The sequence below is a fragment of the Astatotilapia calliptera genome, chromosome 7, assembly GCF_900246225.1.
Source record: "Astatotilapia calliptera chromosome 7, fAstCal1.2, whole genome shotgun sequence".
NCBI classification, from domain to species: Eukaryota; Metazoa; Chordata; class Actinopteri; order Cichliformes; family Cichlidae; genus Astatotilapia; species Astatotilapia calliptera.
In genome coordinates this window covers 23,822,098-23,845,097 of record NC_039308.1, presented here as the reverse complement: position 1 = coordinate 23,845,097, position 23,000 = coordinate 23,822,098, and the positions used below count along the sequence as shown (strand labels likewise).

The 23,000-nt window shown below is 40.2% G+C and overlaps 3 protein-coding genes across 4 annotated transcripts; 1 reads left to right on the top strand and 2 right to left on the bottom strand.

Annotated features, from left to right (window-relative positions):
- Positions 1-1,162: 1,162 nt before the first annotated feature.
- Positions 1,163-9,155, bottom strand: pcyox1 (prenylcysteine oxidase 1). Its single transcript, XM_026173981.1, has 7 exons — positions 8,927-9,155; positions 8,571-8,715; positions 3,868-4,074; positions 3,612-3,786; positions 3,314-3,525; positions 3,071-3,223; positions 1,163-2,972 (listed from the first exon to the last, which is right to left on the bottom strand). The coding sequence occupies exons 2-7, from the start codon at positions 8,680-8,682 to the stop codon at positions 2,302-2,304; spliced, it is 1,530 nt and encodes a 509-aa protein (XP_026029766.1). The 5' UTR covers positions 8,683-8,715; positions 8,927-9,155; the 3' UTR covers positions 1,163-2,301.
- Positions 9,156-9,464: 309 nt separating this feature from the next.
- Positions 9,465-11,441, top strand: fam136a (family with sequence similarity 136 member A). The gene is made up of 3 exons (XM_026173980.1): positions 9,465-9,864; positions 9,942-10,082; positions 11,183-11,441. Exons 1-3 carry the CDS (start codon positions 9,778-9,780, stop codon positions 11,369-11,371), a joined length of 417 nt encoding a protein of 138 aa, XP_026029765.1. The 5' UTR covers positions 9,465-9,777; the 3' UTR covers positions 11,372-11,441.
- Positions 11,442-11,847: 406 nt separating this feature from the next.
- Positions 11,848-21,000, bottom strand: gmcl1 (germ cell-less, spermatogenesis associated). Of its 2 annotated transcripts, none has more exons than XM_026173979.1 (15): positions 20,641-21,000; positions 19,261-19,443; positions 19,031-19,154; positions 18,847-18,943; positions 18,666-18,763; positions 18,456-18,568; positions 18,284-18,349; positions 17,316-17,400; positions 17,138-17,228; positions 16,694-16,834; positions 16,516-16,585; positions 16,311-16,386; positions 16,085-16,230; positions 14,255-14,342; positions 11,848-14,173 (listed from the first exon to the last, which is right to left on the bottom strand). In XM_026173979.1, the coding sequence occupies exons 2-15, from the start codon at positions 19,434-19,436 to the stop codon at positions 14,033-14,035; spliced, it is 1,512 nt and encodes a 503-aa protein (XP_026029764.1). In that variant the 5' UTR covers positions 19,437-19,443; positions 20,641-21,000; the 3' UTR covers positions 11,848-14,032. The 2 variants fall into 2 exon arrangements, with proteins under 2 accessions (XP_026029764.1, XP_026029763.1); XM_026173978.1 differs by having other exon boundaries at positions 19,261-19,438.
- Positions 21,001-23,000: the final 2,000 nt, after the last annotated feature.

Here is a 23,000-nt window from a genome sequence, read left to right as displayed (position 1 = left end):
ATTTTGTTCTGCTTTTCTTTTCTTTGAGTATTTTCCTTTTAGTAATTTTAGCATGTGTGGAGTTTGTATTTTCAGTTTTAGCATCCCCTGTGGGTTAGAGATCACACTGCAGGTAGTAGTAGTAGTATAGTAGCTTACACCTACTTCTGTGTAATAGTGTGTTTGTATGTTAGGTTAACCTCCTAGGACCTGGCGTCCACATATGTGGACATCACATTTTGGGTTATTTAGACCAAAATACTCAATTTTGCTCTACAAGGGTCTGATATCCACTCACGAGGACATTATACTGCTACTGTTCTATCAAAACGTTTAAACAAATATCCTCATATGTGGCTCTGACTTTTCTTAGAAACAATAATTAGGTTAAAAAAAACCCTGGTAATTCTTTGTTTTTACATTCATCAGGTCCCAATCAGCCCAAATATCAAAGAGAAATTAAAAATGCATGCCGTGGAAGAGTTCGGGTCTTAGGAGGTTAAGTGGCAATTCTAAATTGGTCATAGGTTTGTATATAAGCTGGCTCCCTGCATCCCTGAACTGGATATAAGTGATTAAGACCATGAATTTATTCACATTACCTAATGACAGAGTGCTTCACTTGTTTTCTGTGGCTATGCTAGCACCATATAGGGACAGGGATAGTTAAGTAGGAGGTCGGGGGTTCGAATCCATTGAACGGCTACCCTGAGGTACCCCTGAGCAAGGTACCATCCCTACACACTGCTCCCCACACACACTGCTTCACTGAGTGAATGGGTTAAATGCAGGGAGGAATTTCAATAAAGTATACATAACATAATTGTAACAGTTTCCTGGATTTTGCATTTCAAGGGCCTCGGGTCAAACTCGAACCTGGACCGCTGCTCTCCAGCCATGTTGCATGTAGTTACCAGTCTGTGGTTGCTGAGCAGTTCAGTGGAGCACACTGAACTAAAGAGGCAAACCCCTAGATTTTGCTTTTTTGTCCTTCTACCTGCCCCACAGAGCTACCGTTCTTCCTTTTTTGTAAACTAATTTGAAAACCAAATGAGAACTCTATGACCGCCTGTAAATAGAACATCTTTGTTATATCATACCAACCAACAATTATCTGAAGTAGTTACATCATCCATGTGCAATAAGTGATTAAAATAATGATAGAATTGTGATGTAGGTAAACTGCTGGCTTCTTTAACTCCATGTTTATTGTCAGATTTTGTTAGACAATGTTACCTGCAACTAAAGATTATATTCAATATTTTAGAAAATTATTTCAAAATTACTTAAGAAATTGGTCTGTGGGTTCATAACAAGCATGTTAGACTGTAACACCACATTTGCAGGATTATCCAAATCATAAGCAGGAAAATGTTACTTTCCAGAGTCTGGAACCGCCAGTGTCCTTAGATGCATGTGGAATTTTAAACATATTAGTCCAGTACTGAAATAACTTTTTTTCTTCAATAGATCATAATGCTTTCAGTGGTTTGGTCTCCCAGTACGTGTCTGACTTCTTCAGTGTGTATAACCCAGTCAGAACTCTCAGGTCACCAGTGGTGGATCTTTTAACTGAATTAGATCCAAGAGTGCTGGGGGTGCTTCCAACCTCAACACACCATTCACAGCTGCCTGCTGACCTGAGGTCAACTACAACTGTGTCTATACTCAAAACCTTTTTACTCTCACAGACTTACACTTAATGACTGTGTGTCAACTTGTATTTTATTTCTTTGTAAAGTTTGTTTTGTTGGGTTTTTTTGTCTTAAGGCACTGTAGACTTGCACTGCTTTTTATTTTTTATCTTAAAACGCATTGAATTGTGTAATAAAATGACCTTTATAAATGAAATTGCCATTGCCAATATTAATCAATTGCTACTGGTATCTCGCTATAAATGAAGGACTCTCTGTATGTATGTGTGCTTCATCTATCTTGTCCACTGTTTATCCATTGGTAGGTGTATGTCTGGGGTTTGGAGCAACTGCAGTGCCAAACTTTACTGTGTCTGAATCTTTTTTGGGGATCCCATGCATAAAATATAGCCAAAATATAAACATTAATTTAAAAAAAGACTGGCATAATCAAATGCCCCATTTGTCCACACACACAGGTATAAAAGTTTTCAATAACGTAAGACAAATATTTCCCAAACTAGAAAAGCTGAAACCACTGATCAACTAAAGTTGTGGCTCTAGTGTCACCATGCTCCCACAGATCAGCATTTCCTCTGGCGACTACGATGTTATCCAACATATAAAATTGGGCTCGATTGATCTTATTTTATTGCTTCTGATTCTACTCTCAAGTAGTTCTCACTTTTCAGAGTTCTCCTCTCAGGCGCGTGTGCAGGTCTTCCTGGTCGATCTTGCTTTTTTGTTCGTGCCAGTGGTGGTGTGCCAGCAGGGCCACGTTCCTGGCAGCGATGGCGCTCATCTCCATGGCACTTGCTGCCCACTCCACAGCATTGAGGTAGTACAGCCGGTTGTGCAGGATAAAAGGAGGGGTCTTGCGATGCGGTGGATGGTACGCGGGGTATGCCAGCCATTTGGTCTCAGACACCGAATCATAGGAGAGGAACATGTTCTCCAGCTGCTCCTGGGACAGCGGCTTTTTGGAGAACACCTTCCAGACATTAGCTTGGCTAGCAGGGGGGCGCTTGTAACCTTTGGGGATGTGCACAGGATCCAGAGAGCTCAGGCTGTTGATGATGGAACCGTTTGAGTCTGTGGTGAGGACATCAGACACGGTGAACTCTGAGGCAGCTTCTGTGGTCCCCAGGTAAGACACGTTGAGCAAGCCGTGGACAAGAGTGGCGACCGTCTGGTGGTAGTGCCCGGGGTAGTGAGAAGGGATTGGAGGGGAAAAGCCTGAAAATGTGATGTCAGATTTCCCCCGGTGAAGAGGCGTTGCTACTATCACAATATCATAAAGGGAATGTGCAGCTCCTGATTGGTCAACATAGCTAATCTCGTATAAACTGACAGGGGTGCCTGAAAGTGGGACATGAAGGGATATCAGGATGAAATATGAAGAATCAAGAAAGAGAAAAAGGCCGGATCTATATGACAGGAAGGAATGTTAATAGTACCTCTCTTGGATGGTCGAACTTTCACTGAAATGGAAGTGACTCTAGCAGGGATGAGCTCACTTTTGCTGTTGTAAAGAAGTCCAGAGCAAACTTTCTTATTGCCTCCATCCACTGCCCAAAGGCCTGAATCTGCCCCTGCTAACGACACCGCTCCTAAAAACAAGACATGCCCACTCCATTTCATCAACCAACAACCAAAAAAAACGGTGAGATCTGTGCTAAATCACACGTTTTGTAACATACCCACAAAGCCATTGATGCGGACACTCTGCCCATAGTTGACACGAGTGATCGGTGCAACAATGTCATTGATGAAGACCTGAGAAAATCCTTCTCCCATCATGGCTTCCTCCAGGGTCTGATTCATCAGAGTGAGGAAACTATCACCTCCCATGGCATGCAACAGCCTCTCTACGGTGGAGAATGAGTAGCCAAACTGCTGGTACTGGTAGATTCTGTTCAGAAAAGGATTTAAAGATAATTAGGGCAACCTAACAGCAGTGAAATTTAGAAGCCACCAAGAAGAAAACAGCATCCTCACCTCATAAATTTATCCAGAACAGTCTCCACCCACATCTGCATTCGAAGAAAGTTCAACCCGTATCGCCAGAGCATGCGGAAGAAATTTACTATGAACCAGTCGCTCTCTTCGAACAGGATGTGCTTTCCATCAAAGATCGCCATTTTTGAGGGGACGTCTTTTCTCTGAGGAATACCTGTGAAAACATAAAACATTAAGCTACAATTTACGCACTTCTTATCTTTAATCCAGGCAGTTTAGGGGATGTTAAATTTACCTAATTTATCAACAAAGTGCTTCATATGTAGGTTCAGAGGATGGATCACTGAGCCTCCCGTTTCGTATTCATAATCTCCGATCTTCACCGTCGCAAGTCGCCCGCCAACACTGCCGTCTTCGAACACGTCGATCTTGACCCCAGGTCCAAACTCTTGCCTCAGGTAATATGCTGTCGCTGCGCCGCCAATTCCTGCTCCAACCACAGCTTTAAAAGAGAAGTGACAGGAACGTGAGCTAACATGAATTAACCTGCACATCTTTCAGATTGAGGGCTCGAGCACAATCAGAAAGTTTATTCTTCCTCCCGTTCTACCAGCGATGGAAGAGATGAGAAGTACAACAGCTAAAAAGAGTGGAGATAATCCACGTTCTGACTGTCTGTAGTGGAAAAAGTGTCATAACAAATGTAGGCTGAGTATACAATGTAAGTAATAATAACTTTAAGTAAGTATAACAGCATAACTAAGTCATACTTCAGGGTCACCTGATTCAGGCCTAACTACAAGCTTTACCAAAAAAAAAAAAGAAAAAAAAAAAAGAGAAGTTTGAAGCCTCGTCTCAAATATAGACAAGGAGAGAGTGACAGATAAGGGTGCAATGTATTTAACAAGAAAGTGCACGTAGACTAACACTAGTGCAGTGAATCATTATGCTGTCATCATTAAGAGTCACCTTTCAGTCTCACTCTGTTCTTCCCAAAACTGGAAGATATAAAAAAAATAAATAAAAAAAAAGATCTTTGCAATATTTATTTTGTTCCATCAATGTATAGTAAAACATATAATGATTAGTCTTCTGTTGATTAGAATGCAATGTTAAAAAACAAAAACAAGTCAACAAGTTTAAAATACAGGGAGTGCAGAATTATTAGGCAAATGAGTATTTTGTCCACATCATCCTCTTCATGCATGTTGTCTTACTCCAAGCTGTATAGTCTTGAAAGCCTACTACCAATTAAGCATATTAGGTGATGTGCATCTCTGTAATGAGAAGGGGTGTGGTCTAATGACATCAACACCCTATATCAGGTGTGCATAATTATTAGGCAACGTCCTTTCCTTTGACAAAATGGGTCAAAAGAAGGACTTGACAGGCTCAGAAAAGTCAAAAATAGTGAGATATCTTGCAGAGGGATGCAGCAGTCTCAAAATTGCAAAGCTTCTGAAGCGTGATCATCGAACAATCAAGCGTTTCATTCAAAATAGTCAACAGGGTCGCAAGAAGCGTGTGGAAAAACCAAGGTGCAAAATAACTGCCCATGAACTGAGAAAAGTCAAGCGTGCAGCTGCCAAGATGCCACTTGCCACCAGTTTGGCCATATTTCAGAGCTGCAACATCACTGGAGTGCCCAAAAGCACAAGGTGTGCAATACTCAGAGACATGGCCAAGGTAAGAAAGGCTGAAAGACGACCACCACTGAACAAGACACACAAGCTGAAACGTCAAGACTGGGCCAAGAAATATCTCAAGACTGGTTTTTCTAAGGTTTTATGGACTGATGAAATGAGAGTGAGTCTTGATGGGCCAGATGGATGGGTCCGTGGCTGGATTGGTAAAGGGCAGAGAGCTCCAGTCCGACTCAGACGCCAGCAAGGTGGAGGTGGAGTACTGGTTTGGGCTGGTATCATCAAAGATGAGCTTGTGGGGCCTTTTCGGGTTGAGGATGGAGACAAGCTCAACTCCCAGTCCTACTGCCAGTTTCTGGAAGACACCTTCCTCAAGCAGTGGTACAGGAAGAAGTCTGCATCCTTCAAGAAAAACATGATTTTCATGCAGGACAAAGCTCCATCACACGCGTCCAAGTACTCCACAGCGTGGCTGGCAAGAAAGGGTATAAAAGAAGAAAAACGAATGACATGGCCTCCTTGTTCACCTGATCTGAACCCCATTGAGAACCTGTGGTCCATCATCAAATGTGAGATTTACAAGGAGGGAAAACAGTACACCTCTCTGAACTAGAGCAGGGCGATATGGCCAAAAATATTTATCACGATATATATTTGAAAATTTGCGATAACGATATAACCGACGATATAATTGATGCGAGACAAAATACAACTCCACAACATTACTAGCGCAAAAAGACAACCTTCCATTTATTTTCACTTAAACAAGAAGCTGGTTTTTATGTACATTAAAGCTTTATAAAAATATAACAGTGCAAATGCAAATTCCTTGCTGAAAGTTTAACCAAAAGGCATTTCCAGTAGAAATGGGCTGACATATCCTGAGCATAACCATGTATAATATCCACTGAAGTTAAAAAGAGGTGCTTTGCAACATTAAACTGCAGTGTGCAGTACGCATTTTTCGGACAATAAGGTGCACGGGATTATAAGGCACATTAAGCGAAACAAAGCAGTCAGATAAATCAAACTTTATTAAACTCATTCTTCTTGCTTCCTCCAGTTCTGTACCATTGATTCATTAATGTTGAATTCTCTGGCAGCTGCTCTATTCCCATGTTGCTGCAGTATATTAATGACTAACCTCGTATTGTGGATGGATTATCTCAGTTGTTCTCCTGACTGAAGTTTGGTCCGTTTACAGCATCCTGCCATGCGATTGCATTTGTCTCTAACCATGAAGAACCTTCACGTTAACTTTTATAAGTGGAAAAGTGTTAGTGTTCGTCCTCCAGCTTCACTGTTTATGTTATGCTAACATAGCTGTGTCGCTAGCGATCACGTAGCACATCATTATATACCAGCTAGCCCAACTTCAGTAACCCTACAAACGTCACTGCTGTTTAGTTTCCTGTCTTCATTTATGTTGGAAGTGATAGCAGAGCTGTACGTTTGATTTTTTTCAGAAATCTCTCAGTCAGAACATGCAATATCATGCTTAGGTAACTAGCGAAACTAGCGAGCTAACTTCCGCTAGCTTCCTGCTAGCTTCTAACTCCGTTAAATGTAATAACTTTTGTTTTCATGGATGCCTGGAAGTTAAACTTTATAGTTACACCTGGTAAAGCAGCAATGCTGATCGTTTTATTAAAGATGGAAGAATTTAGACAGTTCTTAACTCTAAGTGATGCTGCAGTGTTGTTTGACCTGAAGTATACGGAGTTTAGGACCCAGATTACTCCCAGATTTAAGAGCATCTTAGTCCGACAAATATGACAATAACAACGGCCGCTTGCATGTTCTGCAAAAAAATGTGCTTTGTCGTGTATCTGACGGACAAACACCAAACCAGTTCCACATCACGGAAGTTGCACCATTTTTACAAACCAATTCTGGTTCATCTGTTTCACTCAACAATCGGCCATGTGCGTATGAAAACAAAGGCACTGCGCACGCGCGTTTTACTCCCATTCTATCGCGATATTTCATTTTCCTATCGTTGCCTAACATTATACCGGTATTACCGTGAACGGTATAATATGGCCCAGCCCTACTCTGAACAGTGTCTGGGAGGCTGTGGTTGCTGCTGCACGCAATGTTGATGGTGAACAGATCAAAACACTGACAGAATCCATGGATGGCAGGCTTTTGAGTGTCCTTGCAAAGAAAGGTGGCTATATTGGTCGCTGATTTGTTTTTGTTTTTGAATGTCAGAAATGTGTATTTGTGAATGTGGAGATGTTATATTGGTTTCACTGGTAAAAATAAATAATTGAAATGGGTATATATTTGTTTTTTGTTAAGTTGCCTAATAATTATGCACAGTAATAGTCCCCTGCACACACAGATATCCCCCTAAAATAGCTAAAACTAAAACAAACTAAAAACTACTTCCAAAAACATTCAGCTTTGATATTAATGAGTTTTTTGGGTTCATTGAGAACATGGTTGTTGTTGTTCAATAATAAAATTATTCTTCAAAAATACAACTTGCCTAATAATTCTGCACTCCCTGTATATGGAGGAGCCTTGTAGTTAAATCTAATCCTTGAATATTTGACTTATAAATAAATATAACCTCACTGTGGCATACAGTGTATTGTAGATCAATGCATTTTTTGATTAGTAATTACAGAGAAAAAGGCAGTTTTATTATAGCTTTTTATTAACACATTCACATCCTGCTATGAACTTCTGGGAACTCTCAAGTCGTTCTGATCCACCAATGACACGACTCTCCATTCAACAACTCTGAACAAAAGCACAAATACCCTTTATTTTCATGAAAAGGTCATTTTCAGCCTGAAAATATTAACAGATTTTCGCACATATCATCATCACTCATCAGGGAGTGAAACATGACCATGCCATGAAATTAAATTTACTTTAGATTTAGATTAGATTTACTTTTTAAAATTTTATTCGAAAACAGAGTGCACTGGTTTTCTTTGGTGGTTTAGCCTGTTAAAAGCAATCCTCATTATTTAAAACCCAAGTTAGTTTGTCCAGTTTCTTTAGAGAAATTGGAAGTGGGGGACTATGCATTAAGCTGGCTGTTGTTTGTGAACAGCAGATGAAATATGTTTGTTAAGCCCCTTAAATCAAAGATCATATCCTGACTGTTTGATTAAAAAAACCCAAAAAACCAAAAACGAAACATTGTGCTGGTATACAGGGGCAAAATTATTGTTCAGTTAGTCGTGGAACTAACTGATGATGAAACAACCAACAAACCTGCCACAAAGATAAGTTTAAGAGGGCTGACAGAATGAAAGTACTTCTCTGTCCTCTAAAGAAGCTGAAGAGTGACAGACAGCACGAGTCCATGTTTTATTTTTATTTATTTTTGCCTTACCTATCTTCTTAGGCTGTTCCTGCAGCTCTGGGGCTGAGGCTAGACTTCTCCTTCCTGTGTGCCAAAGCCCCAGGAATAGCAGCGCTCTCAGTGACAGGGTTTGTAGTCTCATTGTGGGTATCTACAGCTCTGCACTAAGAAGCATCTGCAAAAGGAGGGCGAAAACGTGAGATACTTAAAGTGCCTATCAGCCTTGGTCAAAGGTTGCATTCAGGGCCTCAAAAATAGAACAGCGAAGGAAATAATGCCACAGCTTTTTACACAAGTGAAACTAGCATTAACACACTCGCCCGACTTAACGTTTTAAACCTAAAAGACAAATTACTAAGGGGTATAGGGCGCTTTCGAGGACTTACAATTTCAGAAGTCAATGGTGGGGAACTACTGTTGGTCCAAAAATAGCCTTCAGGGTGTCAAGCTTCAAAGCAAGTGTAAAACCTCGTTTTAAAGCTCACTTAAACTTTTGTCAGACTGCTTAAATACAAGACTGAGCTATTCACAGAGGCCCCTGTAAAACCCACGAGAAAACTAACTAAGCTAGTTTAACAGTTGAATCACGTCTGCCCACCCTGAACGTCGCTAATTATTGAGACACACTTCTGGGCACGGTTGCTTTGAATGTCACAATAAAAGCATAGAAAATTCGTAAAAGCGATTAATGAGAAATGTGTGCGCAGAAATTTCGAAACATTTTAAAGCTGCCTATTGTAGGATTTATCTTGTCTGTAATAATGACTAATAGCTAACATAATTGTTATCTATATAGTTTTCTCTGTTTTTTAGCGTCCTTGCGCTACACTTATTTTGTTTTATTTTGAAAGATATATGAACAGGAAATGGGCTCAATGTCCTTTTTAAGGAGCTCAGCGGAAGTAGTAATTTACTTAATCACGGCAAAATAAATATAGATAAAGACGAGTTAGTTAAAAAGAATTGTTTTGTTTATTTAAACGTGTTGACACTTTTCAACCCCGTTCCCTAATTCTGAAGTAACAAAACGTATTTTTTCAAGTACGGAAGAAAATCGGAAGTGACGCAATTACTTCTCCTCTTGAACCATGCTTGAAATGGAGGTGACCTTACTTATTACCAAATTGTAAAGTAAAGAAAGTTGGGGACCCCGCGGGCAGGTGAGTCCGGTCTGGGTTTAATAAACTTGTGGTGAATATCTAAGCGGACCTTGAAGGTGTCTCCAGAGTGAGCAGAAATGGCAGAGGCTCATCAGGCACGCGTGCAGAATGTGATCGAAGACATGGTCCAAAGCCTGGAGAAGGACCACATCCGTAAAATGCAGGTAGGGTATCTGCGGGTTCTCGGTGGTGTATGCAGGTTCGAGTCCGGGTGGTAACAGGTTGTTTGTTCTCGCTGCAGGGGCGCATGTTCAGGTGCAGCGCAGAGTGCTGCGATCGCTCCACAGACAGCATGGCTCAGGTGCATCAGTGCATCGAGACGTGTCACACTCCCCTGGCCAAAGCTCAGGGCCTGGTCACTTCAGAGCTGGAGAAGTTTCAGGTAAATCACCGTGCAAACACCTGTCATCACTTTGTCTGTGCCAGATAACTAAGATTGAAAAAGTTAGAAAGGCAAGGCTGAGATGGCTTGGACATGTGCAAAGGCGGGATAGTGGGCTTACTGGACCAAGGATGTTAAAGATGGAGCTGGCAGGCGGGGAGGGACATGGATGTAATGAGGGAGGACATCCAGAGAGTTGTGAAAGGGAGGATGCAAGGGATAAGGAGAGATGGAAGCATGTGATCCAACATGTAACCTATATTCTGACATATGGTATAAACATAAAATTAATATAAGTGAATATTTAACTTAAAGAATAGATGTAGTAAATGATATCCTAGGCAAAAATAAGTGGGCATGTTTTTTATATTTTTGCAGTTTCCCTATTTATTCTCCAAGTGTTACAAATCAAATGCCTGTTACAGGGTACTTGGTTGTTAACTGAGCATAAATAATGTATAGACTTGTGGTTAGTGGGTTTTGGAGTCTAGGCAAAAAAAAAAAAAACTACACCTTTACATTGGTGGTAAAGAAGATGGCTTACTATTTTGATATTCCTAACTGAAACTGTGGTGCCGTTTGTCTTTTCATTTGAGTCTTTTTGATATTGGTCTTTAGGTAATAGGAAATAAAGCAAACCATGTTGGATCTCCAGTTTGGAACCCTTAATTGACCCCTTTGCTTAGACTTAAGCATCATTACAAGTAAATGTAACTGATTTTAAAATAAAGTACAGCAGTTTAAAATGTCATGTCTCTCAAGCTATACTTGCACACCCTTTCAAAGCACTAGTCAGATAAGCTGTTAAAGTCCGGTGGGTTTAGGGCTCGCCTGAATCCAATATTACTTTTTGCTCTCCTTTAAGTCTCTCAGTTGCCAACTCTTCATTTTTAGTGTGGCTGAAGTTCTTCATGACTCTGGTTGTAGTAATGTTTGGATCATGTGACCCATCACTAGTAATATTGAACTAGATAAGAATATACCTAATATTTAAAAAGTACATCTACAGCTGGTTAGATTTGCAGTAGACATCTGTAAAATAAATAAATGAGTAACATTTTGAAAAATCTAAAGTCCAATCCTTCCTGGCCCACCTTCAGGACCGTCTAACTAGATGTACGATGACCTGCAACGATAAAGCAAAGGATCTCTTTGACTCCGGCGCGAAGGAGCCAGCTGTTCGATCGCTGATGGACCGCTGCGTGGGCAGTTGTGTGGATGACCACGTTAACCTGATCCCCAGCATGACCCGACGACTAAAAGAGAACTTGGACTCTATACGGCAGTGAGGGGCGGGATAAATGACTGCAGTCCATCCTGGGGAAAGCTCGGGTGCATTGAGTTTATTCATCTAAGGAGTGAAGGGCTGGAGGTGCAGAGGGAGAGTTCAAAGACTGTGATTATTAATGCTGATGTGTAGAGATTTCAACTTTGAAATGAAAGTTTCTGGCCTGTTAGATCCAACTTTACCTGCAGCGAGAAAGAAATCCAGTAATGCACAAGGAGTCTTAAGGTGTGCATTTGTTAAACACGGTTAATGTATTTAATGCACATCTGTGTGTTGCATTTCAACATGTAAAGAAAACCAACCTGTGTAATCCACGTGAAGGATTTTTTGTATTCTCGATGAAACTCCTTAAAATCATGATCCCTTATTTTTTTTTCTCGTTTCACATTTAATTGTGAATTTATATATCTGAATAAACAGAACCCAAACCTTCTTTGGATGCATTACCCCAGCAACACTGAAAAAAGTGATAGCAAATAACACTTTTGCATATGTTTTAATGACAACAGTGGAGTATACTCTTATATACACACATGGTGGTACAACAAAGGCAACACTGTCAGCTTTTCAGCCTGAGTAAATGATATAAAAGGAGCAATAAACACACTGCAGACCTGATGTAAACCACACAGATAATTTTACTACTTGAAATCTAATATGTTTAAATTGCACACGTCTAATTATGCAGCCTATCTGGTAGAATGGAAATGAACTCATTTTTGTACAAATGACTGGAAAATGCACAGCGAGTCAAACCCGAGAAGTAGTCAGCAGGTAGGAGACGACGAGTAACTGTGTGTTTGTGACCTCACAACTTACAAGACTCTTACTTTTGGTCCTTACGTCATATAAATGTACAGCTGGGAAACGAGTGTTCTCTAAACTCTTTCTTTCAGTGATGTGGTGCTGGCTCTACCTCGGTACCTCATGAGAACCCGCCCATATTTCTACAGGGCTGAGAACCGACCATTAGTTAGCAGAAGTTGGGGGTAATTTCTCCTTATGTGGCCTGCCTCTGAGAATTTCATTTTTTTCCCCATTACAATGACTGTGTTCAGCACTAGATTAGGCACGCTGACAACAGAGAGATAAAAGAGAAGCCAGATTAGATAAAAATCTCTTTGGTGAGCCAGGCTCTTATTAGCCATTAAACTTCTGAGCCTTAAATTCATTTATTACTGCAGAGACCAGAACAGACTCTGAAGATGAGCCAACAAAAACAAAAGATATGCCAACAGCACACTGACCTTTGAACCTTTTGACTAAAGAGTGAAACAAACAGCAACTGATCAGGCTTCAAGTTTCTTACGTTAATGAATTGGCCATATTAAACTGATAACATGCCTAACTATCTATCATCTGTAGTTAAAACATAACCTTGCAGCTGCAATAAAGACCTTCACTAGATGCAGAGATTATGTGATAGCACCACAGCCCGTGTCAGAGGGCAATTTTATTGGCAGTGGAGAAATTGTTTTCAAAAGTACATCGATACGAATAAAAATGAAGTACAAAATAATAAATAATGGCCAAATAAAAGCTTTCACCTCCATTAGATATCAAAACGACATGAGGTAACAACAGATTAAGAAAACCGCCAAACAAATATTTCCCAAATTAATATGATAAGTATTCAAAAACAGAACTTAAATGGTACTTAGAGTATAGATGGTAGAGTGCCAAACAAGAAGCAGCTGCACTGTAAAAGAAGAGTGAGCAGGTGACTGTCTTAATACCAGCAAACACACAGTGGGGAGTGTAGCTGATAAATACTGTAGAAAGGAAATCTGGAATTTTTTTTATTTTGTGAGCCAAAAAAATAAGATTATGCTGAGAGCACCAGATAGCACAAGTATTTACTGCAACCTCAGCTTTAACTGGGGAGGATTACTGAGTCTTAAACTTGTGATGCTGGTGGACATCGTGGATTATGAATTTTATACAAGGTGGTGGAAATGACCAACTCGGAGTGACCCTTGGAAGCTACAGGCTGATAAAATCGTGCTCTTTTTGTGCCTCTGCATTTGTCGCTTCATCTTTTTGTCTACTGTTATGACCAGCAGCCGTACATTGCACTGAGCAGGTGTGTGGCTTCTTATGCAGCAGCAACGCAAAGGTGAGTTTACTCTTGTCCTTACTTAATGCACAATTTCTCCTTCTAAGAACAGATGTGTGTTTCCTCTTAGGAAATTGTAAGAAGCTCTGAAATGTGATGGAACTACTCAGTTTCACTGTGTTTGTTTGTGCTCCCGATGACGATGTCCTGTACACAGTGAAAAAACAAAGTGTAAAGTCAAGCCCTACAAAGTCTGCTTAATGACCAAACACCTGGAGGTTTCCCATCTTTAAGAATGGTCCAGCATCCCAGTGCAGATGGTTAACAGCAGAGGTACAAGGTGGAGAGAAGCTTCTCTGAGAGCAAAAGGTGGTCCGATCCCTCTTGACCACTAGCATAGGGCTTCATTATACTGTAAACCCCATGTAGACATATATACAAAACGTTTTTTCCCCAAGAACATCTCGCTGAGTTTAGAGAGCATGCAGACGGTATGTCCAGTGTCAAAATGTGTTAAATGAGGCCATAGATTGTACATACAAGCTTGTGTCAAGTGTCTCTGCGGTAACAGAAGAATGGCAGCAGCTAATGGCTGGTGAGCAGGTATCAAGACACACTGTGAGCAGACCTGTCTTTGTCTGAGGAGTCTGGACGGTGATCTGACTGAGGTGATGTATACAGGAAGTTACAGCACACGTAGAGGGGGAATGATAACAACCGGCTGTCCAGATTCATCACCACATACTCCTGTAGGATTGAAGGAATTGAAGCATGTTACCAAGTTTACAATTTCCTTTTAGAAATGGTGACTAGTGAGTATTCACTGACCTGGTCTTTCTCTAAAGTGAGCAGCTGGTAACCTGTTGAGCGACTGCAGACCAGCTTTCCACGACTGTCAAAGGAGGCAAGACGTAACCTGGAGACAAAGATGTTTGAAGATAGGTAAAGCTTTCAAACATTTCAACAGCTTGTCACCAGGTTAGTTCAATTTGTTGCAAAGAGGTGACATGAAGTTTAACAGCATTCACATGCCTCTAATTTAAACATGAGGGCACCACTAGCACACAGCTAAGCCTAAACATTGATGGAAACAAAGGTAACCTGTAGCTGTCACAGGGTCAATACATTATCAGCTGAACACTATAAACTATACATCAGTTTCTATTGTAAATTTGTATACATACACAATTTAGGTATAATATGTTAAATTATATATAACAAAAACATGCATAGAAGTAGACATGAGACATTCATGTCAAAGAGTAGAGTATACACCCTATAATAAAAATGATCCAGTCATTACCAAGTTTAAAGTAGGTTAACACAACACAACAAATGCAGACAAAGTCACGTGAAAAGCAAAGTAGTTGGTAGAAGCAACTTTAGCAGCAATAACCAAGTAATCCTTTTCTGTGTGACTTTATTAGTGTCTCACATGGTTGTGGAGAAATTTTGACCCACTCGTCGTTGTAACTTTGCTTCAGTTCATTGAGGTGTGCAGACATTTATTTCTACACAGCTTTCATTTCTTCAGGTTGAGGTCTGGACTTTGTCTGGACTATTGCGACACATCGATTCTGCTCCGTTGTAAATTTGCTGCTGTGCTCCGGATCGTCCTATGACTGAGATCATGATTAAAGCTACTTTTGAACTATATCCTAAAATCAGCTGGGCTCTTCCTTATTTTTGTTCAACTTTTAAGTCCAGCATTTGAAATGTTGGTGTAATATTTGATTATTTTCTGGGCTTCGACCTGCAAGTAAAATCTTTGTCCCCGTTTCATTAATTTAAGGAACAATTTGATAAATTGCGACATACAGTCCCCTCAGCTAAGCTGGAAATGATCATTCATGCACTTGTGTCATCGTGTTTATTCATATTGTGATTACTGCAATGCCCCGTTTACCGGCATGGACAACTCATCTCTTTGTCCGTCTATAAACTTTAAAAAATGCTGAAGTCCAGACTATTAACAAATTCTAGAACGCAAACTCATGACACTCCCTTTAAAAACACACATACACTCATTCTTTTTATTTATTACGTTAAGTTACTGTGTTGTCTCGTTTGTATTGTATTGTGCTTGGTGCCGACGTGGGACAGTTTCGTTGTACTATTGTACCAGGTATGACTGTACAATGACAATAAAGAGTTATCTCTTGTCTCTCTTTACATCAGCTCTCAACAGATTTTAGGTTTACTTTCCTTTTTACATTACTGTATAAAATTAAACAGTCAAAAGGATAAATGCCAGCCTATTGCCAAATATGATAACACCTACCAATTACAGTGATCAGTGTTGATCAGTCACATGTTCACAGTCAGTGCTGGCCCACAACTTCATCACTGTATCCTAATAAAATAACTATAGCCAACTGAGAAGTATAGCAACTAATCATTTTAAATGCTGAACTTCACTCTGTATATAAATCAACTTTAGCAAATGCTTCATGAGCAAATATTTCTTAGCTCAAGAATGTGTTTGCACATTTATCTCAATATAATGATTTTAGTTTCTCTATTTACATTTTTTTCTATTCAATGAAATTTTATTTATATAGCACCAAATCACAACAACTGTCACCTTGAGGCATTTTTTAAGGTAAAGATCCTACAATTAAAGCGGGATTATACAGTCTGGTTGCCTGCACCACTGACCTGTATGCCAAGTGTCTTCGTGCTTGTAGACTGACAGCGCCCCCACATGGCTGACTCAGAGTATTCCTCTTGAAGACGATGAAGCGATTTGTGTAGGTCACCAGCAGGTCGAAACCAAAGTTAAAGCCCGTCCACCTCCAGCAGTACTGAGAAAAGGGGAAAATCACAGTGTTTTCCCTTTGGAGAAATGAATCCATAAACAATAATTGTATGGAAACAAACTCACATCTCCATCTTTAATGAGCTTCCTGCCACACCTCATGCTGCTCTGCTCAAACTCGTCTTTGTTGGGCTCCTGAGGACTAATAAACAGAAGTGTTTGTCATCACAACAGCATTAAAAGCAATGCATGTGATCCATGTGCAGCATAAAGCACCACTAAATCAGTCCAAATTCAATCTACTAACTCGTTTGAAGTTTCAGGTTCTTACCCGTTATCATTCTCAAACTCTGTCCGGAGCATGGCGAACCACTGGTTTTTATACACGGACGTCAACCAGTCTGGAACATAAAGTACATAAACACAAGAAACAGATGTTAAAATAACCACACACGAAAAAAAAGATGCACTTTTATGACGAAATGGCATCAGCCGGAGCCATAAATTACCAAGAGGCAAAATGTTGTCCCTCTCCAAGATGCGTGCAGACGCGAGGTCATTGATGATGTACTGCAGGCGCACAAAGTTGAACACTGACCGAAAAGGAACGCCCTCATCTGTGTTCAAGAAGGGTTCCTTCTCACAAAGGTCTGTTGATAAAGGTTAATTAGAAAGACAGACTGTGATTAACACAGCTAATCTAACTAGCTTTAATTTCCATTCGTTTAATTGTTCATTTTAGCCTTTTATTATGATATAGGGTTTATTTATAGGAGCAAGATATAAAAAGCTAAAAATTAGCATTACTGTGAAAACACTTTGTGACAGTGGCCTCAACAAACAAGCCTCATCAAGTGGGCAAATACTTAAATAACTAAAATGTTTCTTTTGGTTTGTAATTTAATTTTAGCAATAATAACCTTGGTGATTTCACCCAATGTGCATTACAGTACCTGTCCTGCGCTTGCAAAGCCAGGCGTCGGCATCAGCCAGAAGCTGCTTGATGGGGCCGTCCCACAGCGGATTGAGCTGCAGAAACATCCACTGCAGAAAGAGGCAGGAACGCTTAAAATATGCATCAGAGTGCAGTGACTGTGACAGGAAAAATGTCTACGACTGTGCTTTTTCTACCTTTTTCAGAGCAGTGTAAACATCCATCTCCACCTGCATGACAAACAAGTCAGAGGACTGGATGAGTTGCTCCATGACCTCCACCCTGTAAACAGATAGCGACAAGTTTATGTATTGCAAATACTGACGCTTCAAGTTGATAATAGACTAAGATCAGCTTGGACAAAACTAGCTTTTGACTTTAGACTGCGACATTTAAATTGCTAGTATACCCTCTATACTGGTCACTTAACACACCACTGCAACATCAACATCAAAGTCACTTTTCTTTATGCTCGCCATTAAGGTGCAGGTATTCATTGGAGCAGGCCAGTTCTCCTGAATGATAGGTGTCGTCACTCAGACAATACTGCCACATCAGCGCTGATGTAGGAAGAGAAGAAGTCGAAACCGGAAGCCAAGACATTGTCAAGTGGGTCGTCCCCCCCCCCATATAGTCTCATGTTTTCAAATTGTTGCAAATCTCCGTCTTTATAATCTCTTTTGTCTGTGACTTTAAAGTTCTGTCCCGAAATATAATTAAAATGGCAGTAAAAACACGTCCAATTACAAAAATCAAGAGATGCCCGGCTGGCAAGCGCCAGCAGATGCAACATCATTTCAGGCATGCGCCACCTGTGACGAGGTGCACGGTGACCATAAAAGCGGCCTTAGAGCTGGTGTGAAATTGATGGGTTTCCAGTTTTCAAACAAAGCTTAAATGTGTTTTTCATGTGGATATCACCTGTTCTTGGTAATGAGGGCTAAAAAATGCCAGAAAAAAAAGAATATAAAACCTGGTACTTAGATTAAGTAATTTATATTTAAGTAATCAAAGAGTCTGAAACGGGGACAATTTGTATAGTATGAAGGTAAATTTACAAGTATTCATTAAATACTCTGAATATAGTTTCCATAAACAAATCTAACTCTAAAATCTAACTCTGTTATTTCATGAACAGAGAAGCTACTCTGACAGTCAAACACACCCAAGTTCTTTCATCAGGTCGATATTTTGGTGGGTCATCAGGTTGTTTAGAAGCCACTCGAGACATCTGCAGAAAGAGACACACAAATACACAGATATATATGTAAGCATTTCCAAACATGTACATACTTTCTTATGTGGCATAAACAACCCAATCATGTCAACATTCTCACTTTTTAATGACTGAATCCAGGCCATAGATGCTAGCACACGCATAGTAGCCACACACAGTCTTTGCACTGATGTTTTCCTTCATGGTTTCGCCACACTGCTGGATCAAATCATCCTGTGAACACAGACCATAAAACTTATTAAGATTTGGTATCATTCAAAATACAGATATCTGTCTCACCTTTCAGTGACTTGTTTTTACACGTACTTACCAGCTGTAGCATACAAGCAGCGGCAAGAATACTGACGACTCTGCTGGGTTTGATCAGAACATCATCACGGTACAGGGACCCAAACACAACTTGTAGAGCTACACAGGGATGTACAAAGCCATCAGCCAATGAGTACAAGTACAAAGGAGGCCAGTTAGCATCCGTTTTCTGTGACTCTCACCTTCAGTATCAATGTTCTGATCTGGGATCTCCAGGTTGATTTCCATCATGCTGGACTCCTTCCAGGATCCGCTGAACATGCTGGAGAAATACCCCGACTGTAAAGTGCAGGAATATGATAACTCATACAAGAGAATGTAACACTGGCTGCTTTGAAGATGCCTCGGCGTGTGTGTTTGTTTTACCTGGCAGAGGTACACTTTGTGGAGGTTCCACTCCTGTCCCAGAGCGCAGATACGAATGTCACTGTTTTCCCCATTCAGAAACAAGGTCTGATAAATGTACTTTGATGTGCTTTTTAATTTCTTCCTGCTCGAGGAAAACATAAAAACAAAACCAGACAACAGAAAAAAACGAGAGTAAGATGAAACACAGACAACTTAAAGATATCTGATTCTGAACTGGCTGGACTTGCCTGCGAGGTGTATCGAGTATGCCATCATCCTCCTCTTGATCACTGTCACAGTCACACTGAGCATTTCGTTTCCTCTTCTTACACTCGCAGTTATGTTTGCGGTTGGTACTTGTGCCCTCTGTGGCCTCTTCTGGTCCCTGAGAGGACAGCTGAAACCTGCTGCCCAGAATTCCCATTTCTGTGCTTTCAAAGAGACATAAAGCAATCAAAAATATCAAGTCAGTTATGTATACTGTAGTTTCACAGTTCATCAGAATCAATACTTTTGGAGTGGTACTTTAGCTACTGCATTAAGTAAATGTTTAATTGTCGTGCAAGCACATTAAATTTCAAGACACCACAGGTTGCATCCAGACAAACTGCCTGTTTTGCTCAACAGTCAAAGAAATCCACAGATATGGTACTGTGCAAAAGTCTTGAGCTGCCATCATTTCTTTATGCTTTGCTTTCAGTGAGCCAGACGACCTCGGCATTGTTAAAGTGGTCCTGAGCAATAGTTCTCCAGGCTTTACAAATGTCTTTCTAAGTTCTGTTTTTCTGAAAATTAAATGCCAGCACAGAAAAGTACCATCAGATTTTGATCCACCGTGCAATACCATCTCAAAAGCTTCTGACTGGTAACAGCTTCATTTTTCAGCATGACAATGAAACACACTGCCAATGCAGTAAAAGCATACCTGGGTAGAAAATCACACAGTCATGGATCAGCCCCCCCCAGAGCCCAGACATCAACATCACTGAAGTAAGCAGCCAACATCCAAAGAAGAGCTTTGAATGTCCTTCAAGAAGCCTGGAGAACTATTCCTGAAGACTAGGAGCTCAATTAAATAGAAAAACGTGAATAAAATAAAGATTCCCAACAAATAAAATTATAAATAATAATATCACCGTTTGAAAAGATGAGTGTAACTCAATAAGGAGCTTAAATAAAAGTAGAAACTAAAACAGGTTTTGTGGCAGATAAGGAAGAAACGCTTTCCTGCATAACTTGTATAACTTGATTTTGACTGTGAAGTGAAATGAATACACATGCTTGAACATCATTATTTATTATGATAGCAACAGACTGATACACCACACCACTTTTCCTTATCCTTGTGCTACACGTGCCTTTGTAGCTTTCACCAACATTGCCCTCATGTAACTAGTTAGATATCCAGAAAAAAGCAAGTGGCACACTCCTTGGTTAACAGTAAGCCACTATCACATCTCGACTTAATTTTAAATAAGCCCAAAACGTGGCCTTGTTGTTTTATATTTTAAAATACAGGCACAAAATATTTTACATAACGAAGCCTTGAATGAAGTTTGCGAAGAGTGTCCACAACAGAGTCTGATGCGAGTTTGTTTATCACCCAAACAACGACTCGGCTGACTCACCTGCTGATTATGACAGGGAGAAGGCTGAGAGGGAGACGTGTGACGTGTTAATGTGGACGGTAAACACCGGCTGATTATCTCAGCGCAAACGTTGACGAGCTAGATAAGAGGCGATCCAGCCTCAGAGCTAGCTTAGCTGCCACATTCACAAACCAGAATCGTGTATAAAAACAGTAACAGCGCTTATTCTGACTGGCTGCTGCTCCGTACAGGTCTCCAGACAGCACATCTGCCTCTGCTTCAAGTTACATTTTTCTAAATTATAGCGAAAGTAAAGTCAAAGATAGCAGATGATGTGTAACTAAAAATTTCTGAGGCTGTTTTTTTTTGTTCTTCTTCTTCTTCGTCGTCGTCGTCTTCTTCTTCCTCTAAATTTTATTGGCGGTTTGCAAACAACTGAATGGTGCATTACCGCCACCAACTGGTGTGGAGTGTGACGGGGGCGTCGCTCAAAAAACAAATAAACAAAAAATTCAAATCCTCCCAAGCAATTTACTCTCTTTTAAAACTGGAATAAGGCCCGATAACTGTTACTTCGAGTCCTTTTGCAGTAAATCAATAAGATCTAGTTTCATTTTTCTCCTACTCCTTCCTGTGGTTCTCATTTCTCCTGCTCTCCTTTGAATTTTATACAACCACCATCCCCTCCTTTCCTCCTCCCACTGTTTTTGCCATCTTTTCTTCATTTCTTGCTTTACAATACTCTTTATCTTTGTCTGACTGAAGCTAATAGCCAGGTCAAATTCCCCATGTTTTGTGGCTTCCTTCGCAACTCTATCTGCCATTTCATTTGCTTATACTCCATAGTAAGATAAGTTAAGATAAAGGTAACCTTTATTAGTCCCACACGTGGGAAATTTGTAATGAGCTGAAATCCATAAAAACACAACTGTAAGCCCCATCATGTGTATTCTGTAAAGTGTTTGCTGAACCTCTGTTAGGATATCTGCTCTATTTTCTGAGTGGCGACACTGTGCTGTATGGGAGTTTAAATTAACTGCCCTATCCCCTTCTTCTTTTCCAATAATCAGGTAGTATCCATGGAGGTATTGCTGATAACGGCACTCTTTGACTGATGTTGAACTGATCCAGTTTAAGTTCTATTGCTCTTCTACCCACAATCCACCCAAAGCTCTTTGTTTCCTGCCTTTCTTTCTCCCAACAAGGTTTTAGTACCTCTTCTGTTGGGTGATCCTGTCCATGGCCGTCCAGATTTGCCCAATAATTAAGTGTTAACTGCTCTCTTCTCATTCCTAGTGGCATCTCACCCATCTCCATCTGTAAAGCTGCTGTTGGGCTTGTTTTAAACACACCTGTGCAGAGTCTCAGTGCCTGATACTGAATATGGTCTAACTTTGAAAGGTTTGTGTCTGCCACTGAATTATATGCTACACATCCATAATCTAACACTGATTTGACTAACCCAGGGTATATGGCCCTCAAAGACTTCCTATCTGCTCCCCAATCCATCCCCCCCCCCCCACACACACACACACACCTCATTATATTTACATTCATCCACCATTTTCTGAATGTGTTCAGCCCGTGTTACCCTTTCATCCAACCACAATCCAAGAAACTTAAATTTACTCTCTCTTTCTAACTCCTGACCGTATAACTTAAGCTTGACTTCCTCTCCAACTCTTTTCCTTGTAAAAAAAACATGGTCTTGGTCTTATCAACTGAAAATTTAAAACCCCACATAAATGACCACTCTTCAACTTTTCCAGTAGCTCCCTGCAATTTTTTTTTTTTACAATACAATACAATAAATAATACAATAAACTCTACATTATTTCCTCTCTTCATCTGCAAAAAGCGAAAACCCTATCCCACCCTGTATGTCATTAAACACATGATTTATCATTAAAGGAAATAACAAAGGCCTCACTCTGCTCCCTTGATGTGTACTGTTTTCTACGGGAAACCTCTCCGAGTGAATCTTCCCAATTCTCACTTGTATTTGTCTTCCCCTTAAAAAAAAAATTCTTTATCCATCTGAACATCTTCCCACTGATACCCAATTTCCTGACTTTAACTAGAAGGCCTTCTCTCCACATCATATTGTAGGCTTTTTCTATGTCAAAAACAGCACCACTACACTCTGTTTATTTGTGCTTTCCTGACTTCATGTTCCAAACACAATACTCGATCCACTGTATTCCTCCCTCTTCTGAAACCACTTTGATGTTTAGATATGTATCCTTTACTTTCTATATAGTACATTAGTCTTTCATTTACCATTCACTCCATTATTTTACAGATATTAGATGTTAAAGCTATAGGTCTGTAACTTTCTGGATTTGTATCATCCTTTCCTGGTTTACATATGGGCACATCCACTGCCTCCTCCCAGCTTT